Here is a 15,464-nt window from a genome sequence, read left to right as displayed (position 1 = left end):
TCTGGGTAAATATTAAGGAGAGAAGTTACTGGCTCCTATAGTAACAGTATGTTTAGTTATATAAGAAACCCATCAAGCTGTTTCCCAATGTGGCTGTACCATTTTTTATGGATTCTCTATTCTATTTCATTAATCTATTTGTCTATTCTTTTCCAGTAACACACTTGGTTACTGTGGTTTTCCATCAATAGTAAGCCTTGAAGCTGGGTACTGTCAGTTTTCCAACCTTGTTCTTCTCCTTCAATATTGTTTTGACTATTCTGACTCTTTTGCGTCTCCATGAAAACTTTAGTATCAGTTTGTTGATATCCACAAAATAACCAAGATTTTGATTGCGACTGCATTGAATCCATAGCATATAATGAAATACATTACATTGTTATTATTTTGAACAAACTGTTACTATTAGATAAATTATGAAGAAAAATTAAAATTTTTATTTTACCTTCACTTATTCCTTCTTCCACATTCTCCCTTTCCTTTAAGTAAATCTGAGTTTCCGACCTATATTATTTCCCTTATCTTAAAGAACTTTTTAACGTTTCTTGCAAGGCAGATCTACTGGCAACAAATTCCATCCATTTTTATTTGAGAAAGTCATTACTTCTCTTTTGCTTTTGAATGATAATTTTGCAGGGCACAGAATTCTAGGGTGGTACATGTTTTTTTCCTCAAAACATTTAAAATATTTCACTCCACTCTCTTGCTTGCGTGGTTTCCAAGGGGAAGACAAATGTAATTCTTACCTCTGTTCCTCTATAAGTAATTGTTTTTTCTCTGACTTCTTTAAGGATTTTTTTAATCTTTAACTTTCTGTAGTTTGAAAACGATATGCCTAGGGGTGGTTTTTTGGCATTTATCTGCTCAGTGTCCTCAAGCTTTGTGAATCTGTGAGCTAGTTTATGACAGTAATTTTGGCAAATTCTGAGTCATTACTATTCAAGTATTTCTTCTGCTCCTTGCTATCTTCTCCTTCTATTTCCATCACATGTATGTGTGTAGTTGTCCCACAGTCCTTGGGTATTGTTGTTTTTTACAGTCTTCGTTCCTTTTGCTTTCCAGTTTCCAATGATTCTACTGACATATCCTCTAGCTCAGAGATTTTTTTCCTCAGCTCTGTCCAGTCTACATAGAGCCCATCAAAGGCATTCTTCATTTCTGTTATGGTGTTTTTGATCTCTTGAATTTCTTTTTGGTTCTTTGGCTGGACAGTGACTAAGACCAAGTTCTACATGATTCAAACCCCATTCTCTTTTTTCTACATGATGCTGATTTTTGACTTAGTTTCTAGTGAACAATTTAAAAGAAACACTGTATAAAAGAGCAGCAGTTTTCATATTTGTGTAAAAATCTAAAACTATGTTAAGGACTTCATGTTGTTCAACTAAATGGGACATCATTTGTACTGTAGTCCCCCTCAGGAGTTGTTCAACATGATGACCTCATCTCATTTTCTTTCCCCTCCCTAGTTGCTTCCCACTTCCTACCTTCCAGCTGCCTTAGGTCCTAAGAGGAAAAAACAACAACAACAACAACGACACAAGAAAAGTAAATACTAGGGAATAGCTTAATGATAGTATAAGGTTTTCAATTAGTCATTTTTTGTTGCATTTATTATTCTACTATGAAATATAAGGAGAAAATGAACAAAACTTTTCTTATTTGAGTCTACTCAGTGATGTGCTGAAGTCAGTTCACATCAGCTCTCAAGAGCTAATTCTTTTCATCTTTTTCCAACCTTTGATCAATAAAAACAAGATGGTACCTTAAACTCTGCCGCAGTGGATGTATTAGTTTTCCCATTGCTGCTATAACAAATCACCGTGAATTTAGTGGCTTAAAACAACACAAATTTCTATCTTACAGTTATGTAGAAGCCTGTCACAGGTCTCATTGGGCTGAATTCCTTTCTGGAACCTCTAATAGAATCCACATCTGTAGATTTTCCAGCTTCTAGAGGCTTCCCACATTCCTTGGCTCATGGCCTCCTTTCTCCATCTTTAAAGCCAGTAACAGTGCATTTCTTTGGCCATTCTTTTATAGTCACACCTCCCTTTGACTTTCCTCTTCAGTCTCCCTCTTTCACTTTTAAGGATTCTTCTGATTACACTGGACCCTGAATAATCCAGGATAATGTCCCTATTTTAAGGTCAGTTGATTAGCAACATTAATTTCATGTGAAACCTTCTTTCTCCTTTGAATATATAACTGAATATATTCTCAGGTTCCAGGGATTAGGAGGTAGACTACTCTAGGGGAAGGCATTAAACTGCCAATCACAGAAACTGGCAAATGCTTAAAATCAGGACTTTTCCCCCTGGAGAGCCGGTTGTTAAACATTTACCTGCACATGACAGCTAGAAGTAATCATGAGGGAATATGAGGCAAGCCCCTTGTAAAAATTATAAGATTTAATTTAACAATTTAGCAATTTAACAGGATTCTTCTAACAAAATTGCTTTGTAATTTAAGATGGTGAAATATACTATATAACAAGGAAGGATAAATTACTCTTTGACCAGTCTAAACAAATTAAGTTTGCAAAGTATCTTCATTTAGGATGGATTAATATGGAGTCTGAAAATCTTGTGAAGTATTAACTCTTCTCTTAGAAAAGATTTGGTTAGAAACAAACAGAAAAGCTTATTATAGAGCATACAAGCTGTTGCCTTTTAAGATTAAAAAACAATAGCTGGGAAAGAGACCTGAGATAAATTTTTCCAGATGCTATTTATCATTCAAAGAGAATCAAAAAATTCTTTCAATATCAGGCATGGATTAACTCAGCATCATTTTCAACCAAGGAGAGATGACCTACATATCAAGATTTTAATTCACTGAGTCATAATGCAAATCAGAGAGGGTGGAACATTATTATGGCACGCTATGTGGGCAGGCATTGCTTGAGCAAACCTACGGAGAAACATAAATCACACTTCTTAGACTTACAGTTCTGGTATAAAAGGGGGTCACCTTGTCTACATGTTGAAATCAGTGATATTTGCAGTAAAGAGTTATTTGGTCAGATTGTTGGTAGTTGGATAAGCTTTTACTAAACAGTCCTTTTCTTTCCTTTAAGTTTTATATAATATGGCTTTTAGAAGTCTCCCATTAAAGTTTCTGATGGAAAGAGAGAAAGAAATGAATTCCAGGCTTTATAAATATAATAGCTAATATTTAAGTAATACTTATTCTGGCAGGAGATACATTAAGCCTCTTACATATATTATCTTATTTAATTCTAAAGACAACCTTATGAGACAGGTCTAGAGGGTTCAGGGAATGAACTTCAAGTCAAATTGTCTGGATTCAAAGCCTGGCTCCACTACTTCCTAGTTAAGTTTGACCTTGGGCATATTATTATGCTTTGGTTTCCCCATTTGTCTAAAAAAGTGGCAGGGGGTGGTGGTAGAGTAATAAGTCTGCCTTACAATGTTGTAATTAGTAGTAAATGAAGGAATACATATCGTGCATGGCTCAATAATGTTATCAATTATAGTTCGTTTCATATACAGTACCAAACGTAAGGTAGATAGATAGTGGGAAGCAGCCGCATAGCACAGGGAGATCAGCTCGGTGCTTTGTGACCGCCTGGAGGGGTGGGATAGGGAGGGAGGGAGGGAGGGAGACACAAGAGGGAAGGGATGTGGGAACAGATGTATATGTATGACTGATTCACTTTGTTATAAAGCAGAAACTAATAAAAAAAAGAAATAAAAAAAAGGAAATAACATAAAGGAAAAAAATTATAGTTCGTTTCATCCTGATATGAGATGCCTTCTTATAACCCTTTCTCTTGTCTTTTTTCTTTACCTTCTACCTAACCAAGAAAGGTGGAGATTTCCTCCAAAGATGAATTCTACCAACCACCTTAGAGGAAAGGAACAAACTGCTACAGTGGGAAATACCAAAGAGTAATGAATGTATATATAATTTCTATGTATAGTTTTACTGGACTTGAAATTTAAATTTCAAATTTAGAGGTTCTGTTTTTCTATGCAGCAACTGCTATTTGTTAAGATAACAAGGTTCCTGCATGCCATATTTAAGCATTTTTGAATAAGGGGTTACAGAGTAGCATTCTAACATATCTTCTTATACCACTAAAAGTAAGCCTTGGATATATAAAAATGTTTCCTGTGAATTATTTTAATCATGCTGAGCATGCATTGCTTTGACAATTGGAAACAAAAGAAAAAATGCGAAAAAAGAAAATGGATATTTTTTGGCAATGGTGACTACGGTATGTGGATTCTAGGAAACATTTTGCTGTTGTTAATAAAAGGAGGACATATCTGGTTTTATTTGTGCTTGTACCTGATTCTTCCTTCATTCACATTCATCCTGACTGAAATGTTATGAAATAAGAAAACAGGCTTCAAATACCCGGATAGGAGATGTTGTTTTAGTACCAACATAATGCTCTAGTTGGAAATTTAAAAGATCTATTAAAAAATTATCCACTGGGGGGGAGGGGTGAAGTAAAGCTCAGAGCCCTTTTGCTAAAGGCGTTCCATAATCTCCAATTCTGATTCTCTGCCTCCATCAAGCCACTTGTAGCCACTTATGATTAGCCACTCTAGACACTCGATGAACTGGTCTTTTATAAATATCTCTTGAACACCAACTATGTGCCTGGTCCCATTCTAGGTGTTGAGGATACATCAAACAAAACAAACAAACAAAACAGCAAAAATTCTTGTCATCATAGAGCTTATATTTTAGTGGAGGGAGATATATAAAACAAAATAAGCTAATTATGTAACATATTAGACAGTAATAAGTACTGAGATGAAAACAAAGAAGGGAAAGGAGATAAAAAGTGATGAGAATGCAGTAGGTGTGAAATTTTGGACAGGGAAAGCCTCATTAAAAAGGCACTGGAGCAAAGACAAGAAAAAAGTGAGAGAGCAAGCCATGCCAATATTTGGGGAACAGAATCCCAAGCCAGGAAAGGGCAAATGCAAAGCCCTGAGGCATGTAGAGGATCTAGGATATCCACTTGCTGGTGTAGGAGCAAAATGGAAAATAGTAGAAAGTCAGAACGTTTTCTTTTTTTAAAGTACCTAGCTTTTTTTGAGTAAAATAGGGAAATGTTGGGGGTTTTGAACAAAGGAATAAAGATCACTTTGAGTTTTGTATTAAAGATCAGTTTGACTGCTGTGCTGAGAACAGACTGTAGACAGGGAGACCAGCTGAGAGGTTATTTTAATATTCCAGGTTAGATGACAATGGCTTAGGACCAAGGTGACAGTAGGGGAATTGTGTGTTGAAAATAGTGAGATTCTGGGCATTATTCTTAAGTTAGAGCAAATGTAATCAATATATGGATATGAGGTGTTAAAGAGTTAATGAAGACTCCGAGGATTTCAGCCTGAACTACTGGAAGGATGGTGTGCCTATAAACTGACATAATGAAAACAGAAGGAATGAAGATTGCGGATGTGGGAACTGAGAAGTTCACAAGTTCAAACTGGACATGTTAATCTGAAAAATTACTTTGGACAGCCAAAGCGTAGTATTTGAAGACATGAGACTGGATAAAGAGAGTTCAAATAGTGAAAAGGTCCAAAGTGTTTTTCCTTTGGGGCACTCCGACACTAAGTGAAGGTGTATCACCAAGAGACTAAGTAGAAAAGCCAACGATGTAAAAAAGAAAACACAGACACAGCATGCTGTTCTAGAGAGTGAAGGGAGAAAATATTTCAAGGAGCTGGATCAACTGTTACTATTAGGTCAAAGTGAGCAATGATAATTACCTTTTGAATTTAGAAACACAGAGGTCACTGATGCCCTAAACAGAAGCATTTTTAGTTGAATGGAAAGGATAAAACCTGATCAGGGTGGGCTAATAAACTTGAAAGAAGCAAAATTCAGTATAATTTTTGCTTGGCTCTTGTTTCAAGTACCTACTGGGAAGCACTTGTCAATTCCCAAAACTGCAATTTTTCAAATATACATAAATGTTACCCAAGGCAAGATCTGTATTTAAATGTAGCTCTGCCTAGTGACCTCATTAAGCTGAGGAACTGACAAAGCAGTCTGCTGTATATTTAAATAAGCAGCACAGTAAAAGCATAATTTTAAACAAATTCATTTAAGGAAAAATAAAAAAAAAGAGCACATTATCTTTCCTGGCAGCATTGATATCTGATGCAGTCCTAAGTGACAGTCAACTTCCACTGCCATTGCAGCTTCCTGAATAGCAGTAATTGGATGTAATAGTTTCTTCAAGACATATTGTCTCTCATGCCAAATTTTACATTCAGTTTTATGTGGGAAAGTCCAGGAATACTGAACACAAAGAGCTTACTTAAAGTTTAAGAATCTTAAAAGATCCATACAATTGTCTTCAATAGTAGAAAATGCTATTACTAATTTCTTAATGCATTTATTCAGAACTGCTTAATAAAATGTGTCTTTCAATTTCTTAGCTATTTGTAACTAATGTGTAGTTTTATACACATTTTTAAACTTTGAGGTGATTTGTGCCAAAGCATCCAGAGTGGTTCCCAACATGGGTGGGAATGAGACAGTTTTGCCCACTAGGAAACATCTGGCAATGTCTACATGCATTCTTGGTTTTCACAACCTGGAGAGGGGGAGTGCCACTGGCATATAATGGCAGAGGACAAGGATGCTGCTAACTATGCTAAAATAAAAATGCACAGGACAGGCCACTACAACAAATGGTCTGACTCAGAAAGTCAGCAGTGGCGAGGCTGAGAAACTCTGCTCTGCGGATTGAAATTATCCGAGACACAGGAGCTTAAAAGTATGGACAGTCAAGTAACTGAAATGCACTCTACATTCAAGACAACCTGGGTTCAAATACAGTTGGCCCTCCACATCCATGGGTTCTGCATTCATGGATACAGAAGGCTGACTGCACTATGCCATTTTATATAAGGAACTTGAGCCATCTGTGGATTTTGATGTCTGCGGGGGTAGGAAGGGGATGGGTGTCCTGGAACAGATCTCCCAGATACCAAGGGACGACTATATCCACATCTGACTAACAGAATGAACTTGAATAATTTAATCCAAGTCTTGGTTTCCTTACTGTTTTTGAAAAAAAATAAGTATTTGATATAATCCACATAATTTAATTCAGTTCCTGACATGTAAAATGTGCTATTACTTTGTAAACACAAAGATTTATTATACCTATATATTAAAATCCAAAATTGTCTCACTAAACTCGTTTCTATAATGTCATGATTTACATATACCTATGTGGAAACCTGATATATGACATGGTTAATTCTTGATTAGCCACCACTGAACCATTGAAATATTCTGCTCGTTTGATCATTTGAGATCCAGCTAAAAGGTCAGAGCTATGTAACAGGTAACATCAGTATACACCCAAACATTTTCTCTTACCAAATTCCAATTCCACAGCCCATTCTTAAAAAGTTAACTCTCACTCAAAATTGCTACGAACATACTTTCTAGCCTTTAAAAACCTGCCAAGACTCAGCAGTTCTCAAGAGCTCTTCTTGGCCACTAGTTCCATGGTTAGTAGTGATGGACTCAGATCCAACTACAATCCCCAGCCAGACCACAGCGACTAACAACCTTAAAAATCTTCAGCAAAGAGAATGCCATGGTAAAAACCAGCATTAACAACTGCACATACTTCGACATCAGCCAGTAACAGAAATCTAGAGGTTTTCATTTTGCCCATGCCAAAGATGCTTGAATAATCTTGCCAATCTACATTTGATTTCCAGTTCCAGTTCTTAAATATGCCCTAGTGTTACCAATGGCCTACACACAAAATAAAAGTGTTTTATTAGAGCAGTTTAAAGTCTTATTTTCAAATTACACGAATACACAGAAATTCAAGAAACTCCTTAAATTCTAATAGTTTATTTCCTATACCCTAAGTTATAAAATTCAAAGTAGAGTTTCGGCATTAAATAGTGACACACATCAAGTTTCAAACTATTTATTAATCAGTGTAAACCCCATCACAATACACCAACATGATTTTGTGCATTTAGAGGGGAAATATTTCCTGGTTAAGTGGAAAATTGTGCGGATGGCTTCTGGAAGACCTTCATTCTAAGCGGCTTTATAGTGAAACATTTCATTTAGAAGTCTGGACCTTCTTTCTTCAGTTTGCTGTAATCTACATTCACTGAGTAGAACTTGGAAAAGAAAAAAGATATTTTAGATAATCAATCAAATACACAAAGATGGTATAGAAGTTTAAGATTATTTTTATTCAGCTTTCTATAGTAACAATTACAGACATTAATTTTGTATTAGGAATATTTAACAATACAAAAGTCATTCAAACAAAGACATTAAAATTCCAGTTCTTTAATAATGGTTTTGGTAAGGTAAAAATATTCAATCTTCCTCAGAAGAGCAGTGCTAGTATAATCTGGTAGAACCTATAAAAAAATTCTTCTATTTCAAGGTGAATAATTATGAATTTCTTCTGATATATACTTCCAATTCTTATGTTTTTACTTCCATCTTCACTACGTACACAGCTGACTCTCCAACAGAATAGAGAAATACCAGTTATCATCCCTATTTGGTTAGGAAAGGGCTATAATTTAGATGGGAAAGATTTATAGCAATAAAGATTGGCTAGTAATATAAAGTAATACTTTGTTGTGTGTTTGTTTCCATAATTTTTAGATACAAATTGGCCTGCTTTGATGGCTTTTCTGTCCATTTTCTCTCTCTCACTTAGACGTTTCCTTAATTTCCTAACCCAGAATGCATCAAAATCAAATTCATACCTGACCACCTTTGGTAAAAAAGCTTTTAAACAGTGCAGTATTTCTGCTTTTAAATAATACTGTATTTTGCAAACTTTGTAATTTCCATAAATTTCCTTATATTCAACTTAAATTAATTTTAGAAATATATCTTACTATCATTACTTTAAAAAACTGCCTCTAACTCTCAACACTTTAAAAAAAAAATGATTTATATTTGATACTGCTCTAGCATTCCTACTGAGGAAACATTAGGATTTGTACATAAGCCCAAACAAAGCTATAATCTTGAGTTTACTCATTCTTGTGCCAAAGAACACTGAAGAGGTTGTGCTATAATTACTTGGAGACTACATTATTTAACTCCAAAAGAACCAAAACTGCAGAATTATCATCATTTTCTTCAGTTTTTAAGCAAGAAGCTCATAAATCTGTGCCCGTTATTTCTTGAAACCCTTTCCTTTATTTCTCCAAACATACCCTAACTTCTTTATCTCTAATTGAAAATTTCTTATTTTATTTGACTTTTAAAAAAAGAAAAATTCCCAGGTTGTGAAGCTTATCCTTAAGATACGTACACAGACTTTTATAAACTTTATAAACATAAAAGTATGAATCAGTCATAAAGCAGTATTTTTTGTTCTGACAGTGTTCTCCTATGAAGCAACTGAACTGGACAATGAGACTTAAAAAGAAACTAACTGTATCATCTCTAACATATTAAAAAAATACTAAAGGGAATATTTATAAAAGGAACTGCAGGTTATATTTTAAGAAATAAATATTTGTTGGACTCTTCTAATAGATCCCAGGCACTGCAGGCAGAATGCTTTATGTTTATCTTAATTATCACAACCTTACTCATTCTTACTTTATAAAAGAAGACACTGAAGATTAAGTTATATGACTTGCCAGAAGCAGGATCAAGCCCCTACACCCAAGCAGAGTGGAAAGGTCACAGAACCTCTGCTAATTTTCTCAAAACTAAGCAGGTTTCTGATGTATTTGCTTTTATTCGGTTCCATGTGCCAGTATCAAAATACTCCGTTGAAGTAATTTTCAAATCTGATTTATTTTTCAGCTTCCATGTCCACATTCCTTTTCTCAATTTAATGGTGGCTACCTTTAAGGTTTTTGTAACAATAGCTGGGAAGGCACAACATATTCTGATCTTGGCTTTGGGGCATTTTATTCAGATGATGTGTTGCTAGGCCTTTAATGCTTAAATCCTATTTTAGTCCCCTCTCTTGTTTGTATTAGTTAGCTTCTGCTAGATTGTGAAGTAGCAAAAAATAACCACCAAATCTTAGCGGCTTACAAGAAAGGTCTATTTTTCATTCACATTATATGCCATTTGTAAGCTGACTGCCCTGTGTTCTCTTCATTCTAATCCTGGGCTGAATGAGTAGCCCTTAACTGTCAATTTGGTCTCATGACAGATGGAAAAGAACAATGGGGGAACTACACACTGGCTCAGAAGTGGCAGATAGCACTTCCCCTCACTTGATTTGCCAGAGCAAGTCACATGGCCAAATCTGATGTTAATGGGCCAGAAAAAAAAATTATCTTAGGTGAGGGAAAGTGAATGATAGAGAAAGAATAATCTAGTCTACTAGTCTTCTAGTCTAGAAGCAGTAGTAGGCATCATCCACTCCAGGCTCACAAGCTTCTGGACTTGGTTCCCTTTTATTTCTGCTTGCAAATGTCCCAATTCTTCTAAACTCATCTCTTGGCAAGTAGAGCCAGCAACGGTCCACAAACATTCTGTTTTCCAAAAATCTTTTGTATAACAAACTCTTTAGGCACATGGTCTTCTTTCCAAGTTATAGCAGGTGACACCTTATCAAATATTTTGCCATTACATGATTCATTTTTCCAGGCTCTAATACCAGTATCTTAGCTATTCACAGCCCAATCTATGCCACACACATTAGTTTTTTGTTGCAGCAACGTTCCATTTCCAGCTCACATGGCCTCATACTGGCAGGTATTTTCATGTTCCAGAACATGAGAATTAGCTTCATTATCATAATCACCTGAGGAGCTTTCTGAACTACATACGCAGAGACTCCAATATGCTCTTTGGTGGAAGGACTAAGGCCTGTTTTTTTTTGTTTTCTTTTCTTTTTTAAAGTTTATTGGATGTGGAATCATTTTCTCCAGAATGGACTAAAATTTATAGGAGAGAAAAAACAGGATGCCTGTGTATCATTTTTTGAGTCAAAATGTGACACAGATTAAGATGGTTCACTTCAGCTTCACCAGTGCATTTTTGTTTGTTTCTTGTAGCAAGATCTGTTTAGAGATTTGGAAGCCAAATTATAATCAGAAGGTTGAGTGGAAAGCTTGCAATCTGTAAAAGGTGACAGTTATCTTAAAAGTTGTTGTCATCAGTAATGACAGCATCCATCTCCATCAAGGAGGTATATCTGCTAAGGGGTCCTGAACTCTCCTCGGTCAAGACACCTCTTCTTGAGAGTGCTCAAAGAAACTGCTATTTTTTTATGAAGCAGCCTGGTATAATGGAAAATTCATGGCAAGTTACATACTGTAAATAGGTAAATTGTATGGTATGTGAATCATACCCTAATAAAGCTGCCCCCTACCCTTTTTGACATTGCAAGGATTTTTTCTTTGTATGCAAAAATTTTACAGGTAAGTAAAGCTGTGTTTGGGGAATCAATGGTCTCAGATTTTCAACCACATGGATGGACCTTAAGGGCATTATGCTAAGTGAGATAAGTGAGACAGAGAAAGACAAATACTGTATGATATCACTTAAATGGAATCTAAAAAACCTGAACTTGTAGAAACAGAAAGTAGAATGGTGGCTACGGGGCGGGGCGGGGTGGGGGGTGTTGGGGAATTAGGGAGATGTTAAACGTACAAACTTGCAACTACTAGATCAAGAAGTTCTGGATATTTAATATACAATATAGTGATTATAGTCAACAATACTTTATTATAAACTTCTAAGTTGCTAAGGAACGATCTCTTAATTGTTCTCAACACAAAAATGTGATAATTATGTAACATGATAAAGGTGTTACCTAACACTACCGTAGTAATCATAGTGTAATACATAAATGCATCAAACAATAAGTTGTACACCTCGAGCTTATACAACATTGCACGTCAATCATGTATCAATAAAACAAATTAAAAAAAGTAAATGGCCTCAGTCCATGAAGTCATTCTTCGGAAGAGTAGTTTCACAAACCAGTTTTCCAGAAAGATGTTAAAAAGTGTATCTAGAAGGTTTATGGTAAAATATAAGTTTCAACTGATTTTCATTTCTTCCTACTAATTCTCAGCTGAAATATGTCAACCATACCAAGAAGAACAGCCAACCAAACCAGCCACAAGATTAGTGCTACTCAAAGTGTGGTCCATGGACCAACAGCATCAACATCATCTGAAACCTTATTAGAAATGCAAATTCTCAGCCTCCGCAACAGATCAACTGAATCAGAATCTCTGGGGATGGAGCTGAAGAAGATGCCTATGTACACTGAGGTTTGAGAACCACTGCACTACACTACCCAAGAGCAAAGAAAATATTAAACAAGAACTATACTCTTTTTTTTCTTAGTCGAATTAGTAGAATTGAACATTATCTTCATTTCACATACAGAGTCTAAAGCCTGTGAATAAAATCCTTAGAAAAAATATTTATTAGAAAAATATGCCATTCTAATTTCACAGAACAATCTAGCAATTCTTCTAAGTTCATTATAACAGAATTTTACTTGCAGATCCAATTTCAAAAAGAACATACCCCATGACAAAGTTTATTAAAATACACTTTCCAGCAATTTTGAAGCAATTTTGTAGCTTACCTTGTACTGATCATTGGGACCCAGTTTGTTCCAGGGTTCTGGGTTATTCTTTTTGTCCCAACTAAAAGAAATAAAACACTATAACTGTTAGAGTAATAAAACACTTTTTAAAACAGTCTTGTACTCAAGAAGCTAACATTTCAAATAGATTAACCCCACTTCCTATAAGGTGAAGGACGGTGTTATTTTCATTATGGAGTTGAGAGATAGGATTCATAATAAGCAATCTCACATAACCAATTAGAAAAAGGTACAACACAGAGCCTCTTGGGGCAGTTGTCCTTGTCCCTATCCCTGTTACAAAAAACTTTACATTTGGCTTTTACTAGTGTTTTCTATTTCATCAATGAAGTGATATATAGAAAACTGCGTAGAAAAGAAAAACAATGAAACCTTTTCCATGCCTGTTCTTTTACAACTTCAAAAAGAAGCATTCCCTATTGTGCAAAACAGGCAAAAAACACTTAAACATACCAGCAACCCTGACTGTTTTATAAAAGTTATTATCTCGATCCTCACATTACAAAATAGGTATTAGCAGTTCTACTCAACCAATGAGAAAATGAGACTCAGAGAAATTTAGGTAATTTCATGAACCAGAAAAAGTAAATGACAACAGTAGAACCGGGATCTGAACTTACTGGATGCCAACAAATTTCAGGTTCTTTCTACTACTTGATGCTGCCTCCCTAGAAAGGCTGTGGCTCCTGAATCAGTTTGATAAACAATCAAAGTTCTGAACATTTTCAAGCACTTACCTGACATCTGGATTGAACAATGCCAGGCGCAAAACATACAGCGCTGCTCCACTACCTCCCGCTCCAATAAATATGAAGAGGGGGATCAACTGGAACCAAAAACAAAACAGACAAGAATCAAGAGTCATCTTCAAATACCTACATACTGATAAAAATAAACAGAAAAACTACAGGAGTTTCTACACATTGATTTCCAAGTCTCAAGCCACCTCTTTATTTATTTATTTATTTATTTTTAATTATTATTTTTTTTTTTTTTGCGGTACGCGGGCCTCTCACTGTTGTGGCCCCTCCCGTTGCGGAGCACAGGCTCTGGACGCGCAGGTTCAGCGGCCATGGCTCACGGGCCCAGCCGCTCCGCGGCATATGGGATCTTCCCGGACCGGGGCACGAACCCGTGTCCCCCGCATCGGCAGGCGGACTCTCAACCACTGCGCCACCAGGGTAGCCCTATTTTATGTTTTTAAAAAACTTTAACAGCTTTATTGAGGTTTAATTTACATGCCATAAAATTCATTAATTTCAAGTATGAAACCACCAATGATTTGTAGTAAATTTACGAAGTTGTACAACCATCCCACGATACAATTTTAGAACATTCCCATCACCCCAAGAATCTCTCATGGCCACTGCAGTCACTCCCCATCCCCACACCCAGCCTCAGGCAACCACTAATCTGCATTCTATCTCTATAGTTTCACCTTCTCTTCAAACCGTCTTTTTAATCTTGTCTTAAAATTTGAAAAAAGATAGACCTCATATTGAGGTAAGATTTCTTATAACTACATTCAAAAGAAAGAAATGTAATTTCCAAAGGATGTAAAGATAATTCTGGTTTAAATGTGGAAAAAGTTACATTCAAATTTTAAAATTTCCCAGAAAATATATCGCTTTCTTCACTTAATATTTATACATCACTCCCATTAAATTTCCCAGTTTCTTTCATCTCAAGGCTTGAAAAACAAGCTCTTGGCAAATTACTTAAGCTTGCTTCGATACAGACGTTACGAAAAATAAAAATTCTGTTAAAAGAGTGTGAATGAGCAAACAGAAACATACCTATTATAAATACCGGTTTTACGCATAATCTCTGAAAACGTAGTGCTACCGACGCTTAATGCGTCTTTAGGCAACTGGGTTTAAGATAAAAATTAAATACTGACTAACTGATTTTTAGGGCCACAGCACGTTGATATGCAGGGGGAAATGTGAGATACAAAAGAACTCAACTGCGATTAAACTCCGCACTACAAAAATCCTCCCAAATATCAAGACGTCCAGACAAACTGAGCATTCCAAGATCAGAGATCCTCATATTTGCCTCAAAGCCTCATGGTGCAATGCAGTGAATACGAGACTCTAAACAGCACAACAAATAGGGTGCCTGACCTTTCCTGGTCTTTAACCCACACAGCGCACAACTATCCCTCTTGGTCCGACCAACCTGCAAGAGGACGCGCGCCCACCACACAGTTTCAACATTTTATTTTCCTCGAGAGCGTCCCTCACCTTCCGTGTGCCAGGCCAAACCCCGCAATGCTAGGCGTGGAAGGTCAAAGCTCAAGGTCCTGGGGCAACCAGCAGAACAGGACAAAGTGAGACAGGGTCCAGCCCCGAGGAACGGTAAAAGGCTGCGAAGGAGAAAGCTCCCAGGGGACTGAGGCAGCCGCAACCCGACACAGGATGCACAAGTGAAAACACTGGGAAAGGGTTTAAGAACTTACGCTAGGATGCTTCTTGGCCTGACCGATGATCTGGCGGATCATGGCTGCGACAGAAGCCTCGAGGCCAGACGAAGAGAACGACAAACGTGCAAAGCCCGGGACTAAACAGTCCTCGCGCCGAGGAAGGGCGGACGTCCAAAGTCACCCAGCACCTCCTACCTGAAGGACCCCTGTCTCTGAGGACGGCTTGCGACAGGAGGGCCCGGATGCAGCTGTCCTAAACAGTGCCTGCTTTGATCCAGCAGCTCTCGCGCCCGCCTAACCTGTTCAAACCAACAGCGTTCAACTACAAAGTGAAACATTCTCATTCCTATGCTATTCATACTTCTGATGGGTAATTTTTTGCGTCAAAAGTAGAATCTTTCGATTGACTACACAGGCACTTTCTCGGTAGGCCCCGTG

At 36.7% G+C, this 15,464-nt stretch overlaps 1 protein-coding gene across 1 annotated transcript; it reads right to left on the bottom strand.

Moving 5' to 3' along the window:
• Positions 1–7,938: 7,938 nt before the first annotated feature.
• On the bottom strand, positions 7,939–15,217 carry NDUFA4 (NDUFA4 mitochondrial complex associated). Its single transcript, XM_060108418.1, has 4 exons — positions 15,063–15,217; positions 13,339–13,427; positions 12,581–12,641; positions 7,939–8,156 (listed from the first exon to the last, which is right to left on the bottom strand). The coding sequence occupies exons 1-4, from the start codon at positions 15,102–15,104 to the stop codon at positions 8,100–8,102; spliced, it is 249 nt and encodes an 82-aa protein (XP_059964401.1). The 5' UTR covers positions 15,105–15,217; the 3' UTR covers positions 7,939–8,099.
• Positions 15,218–15,464: the final 247 nt, after the last annotated feature.

Source organism: Mesoplodon densirostris, chromosome 9 (assembly GCF_025265405.1).
Source record: "Mesoplodon densirostris isolate mMesDen1 chromosome 9, mMesDen1 primary haplotype, whole genome shotgun sequence".
Taxonomy (NCBI): domain Eukaryota; kingdom Metazoa; phylum Chordata; class Mammalia; order Artiodactyla; family Ziphiidae; genus Mesoplodon; species Mesoplodon densirostris.
The sequence above is the reverse complement of the archived record's forward strand: the minus strand, read 5'-3'. Positions and strand labels throughout refer to the sequence as shown.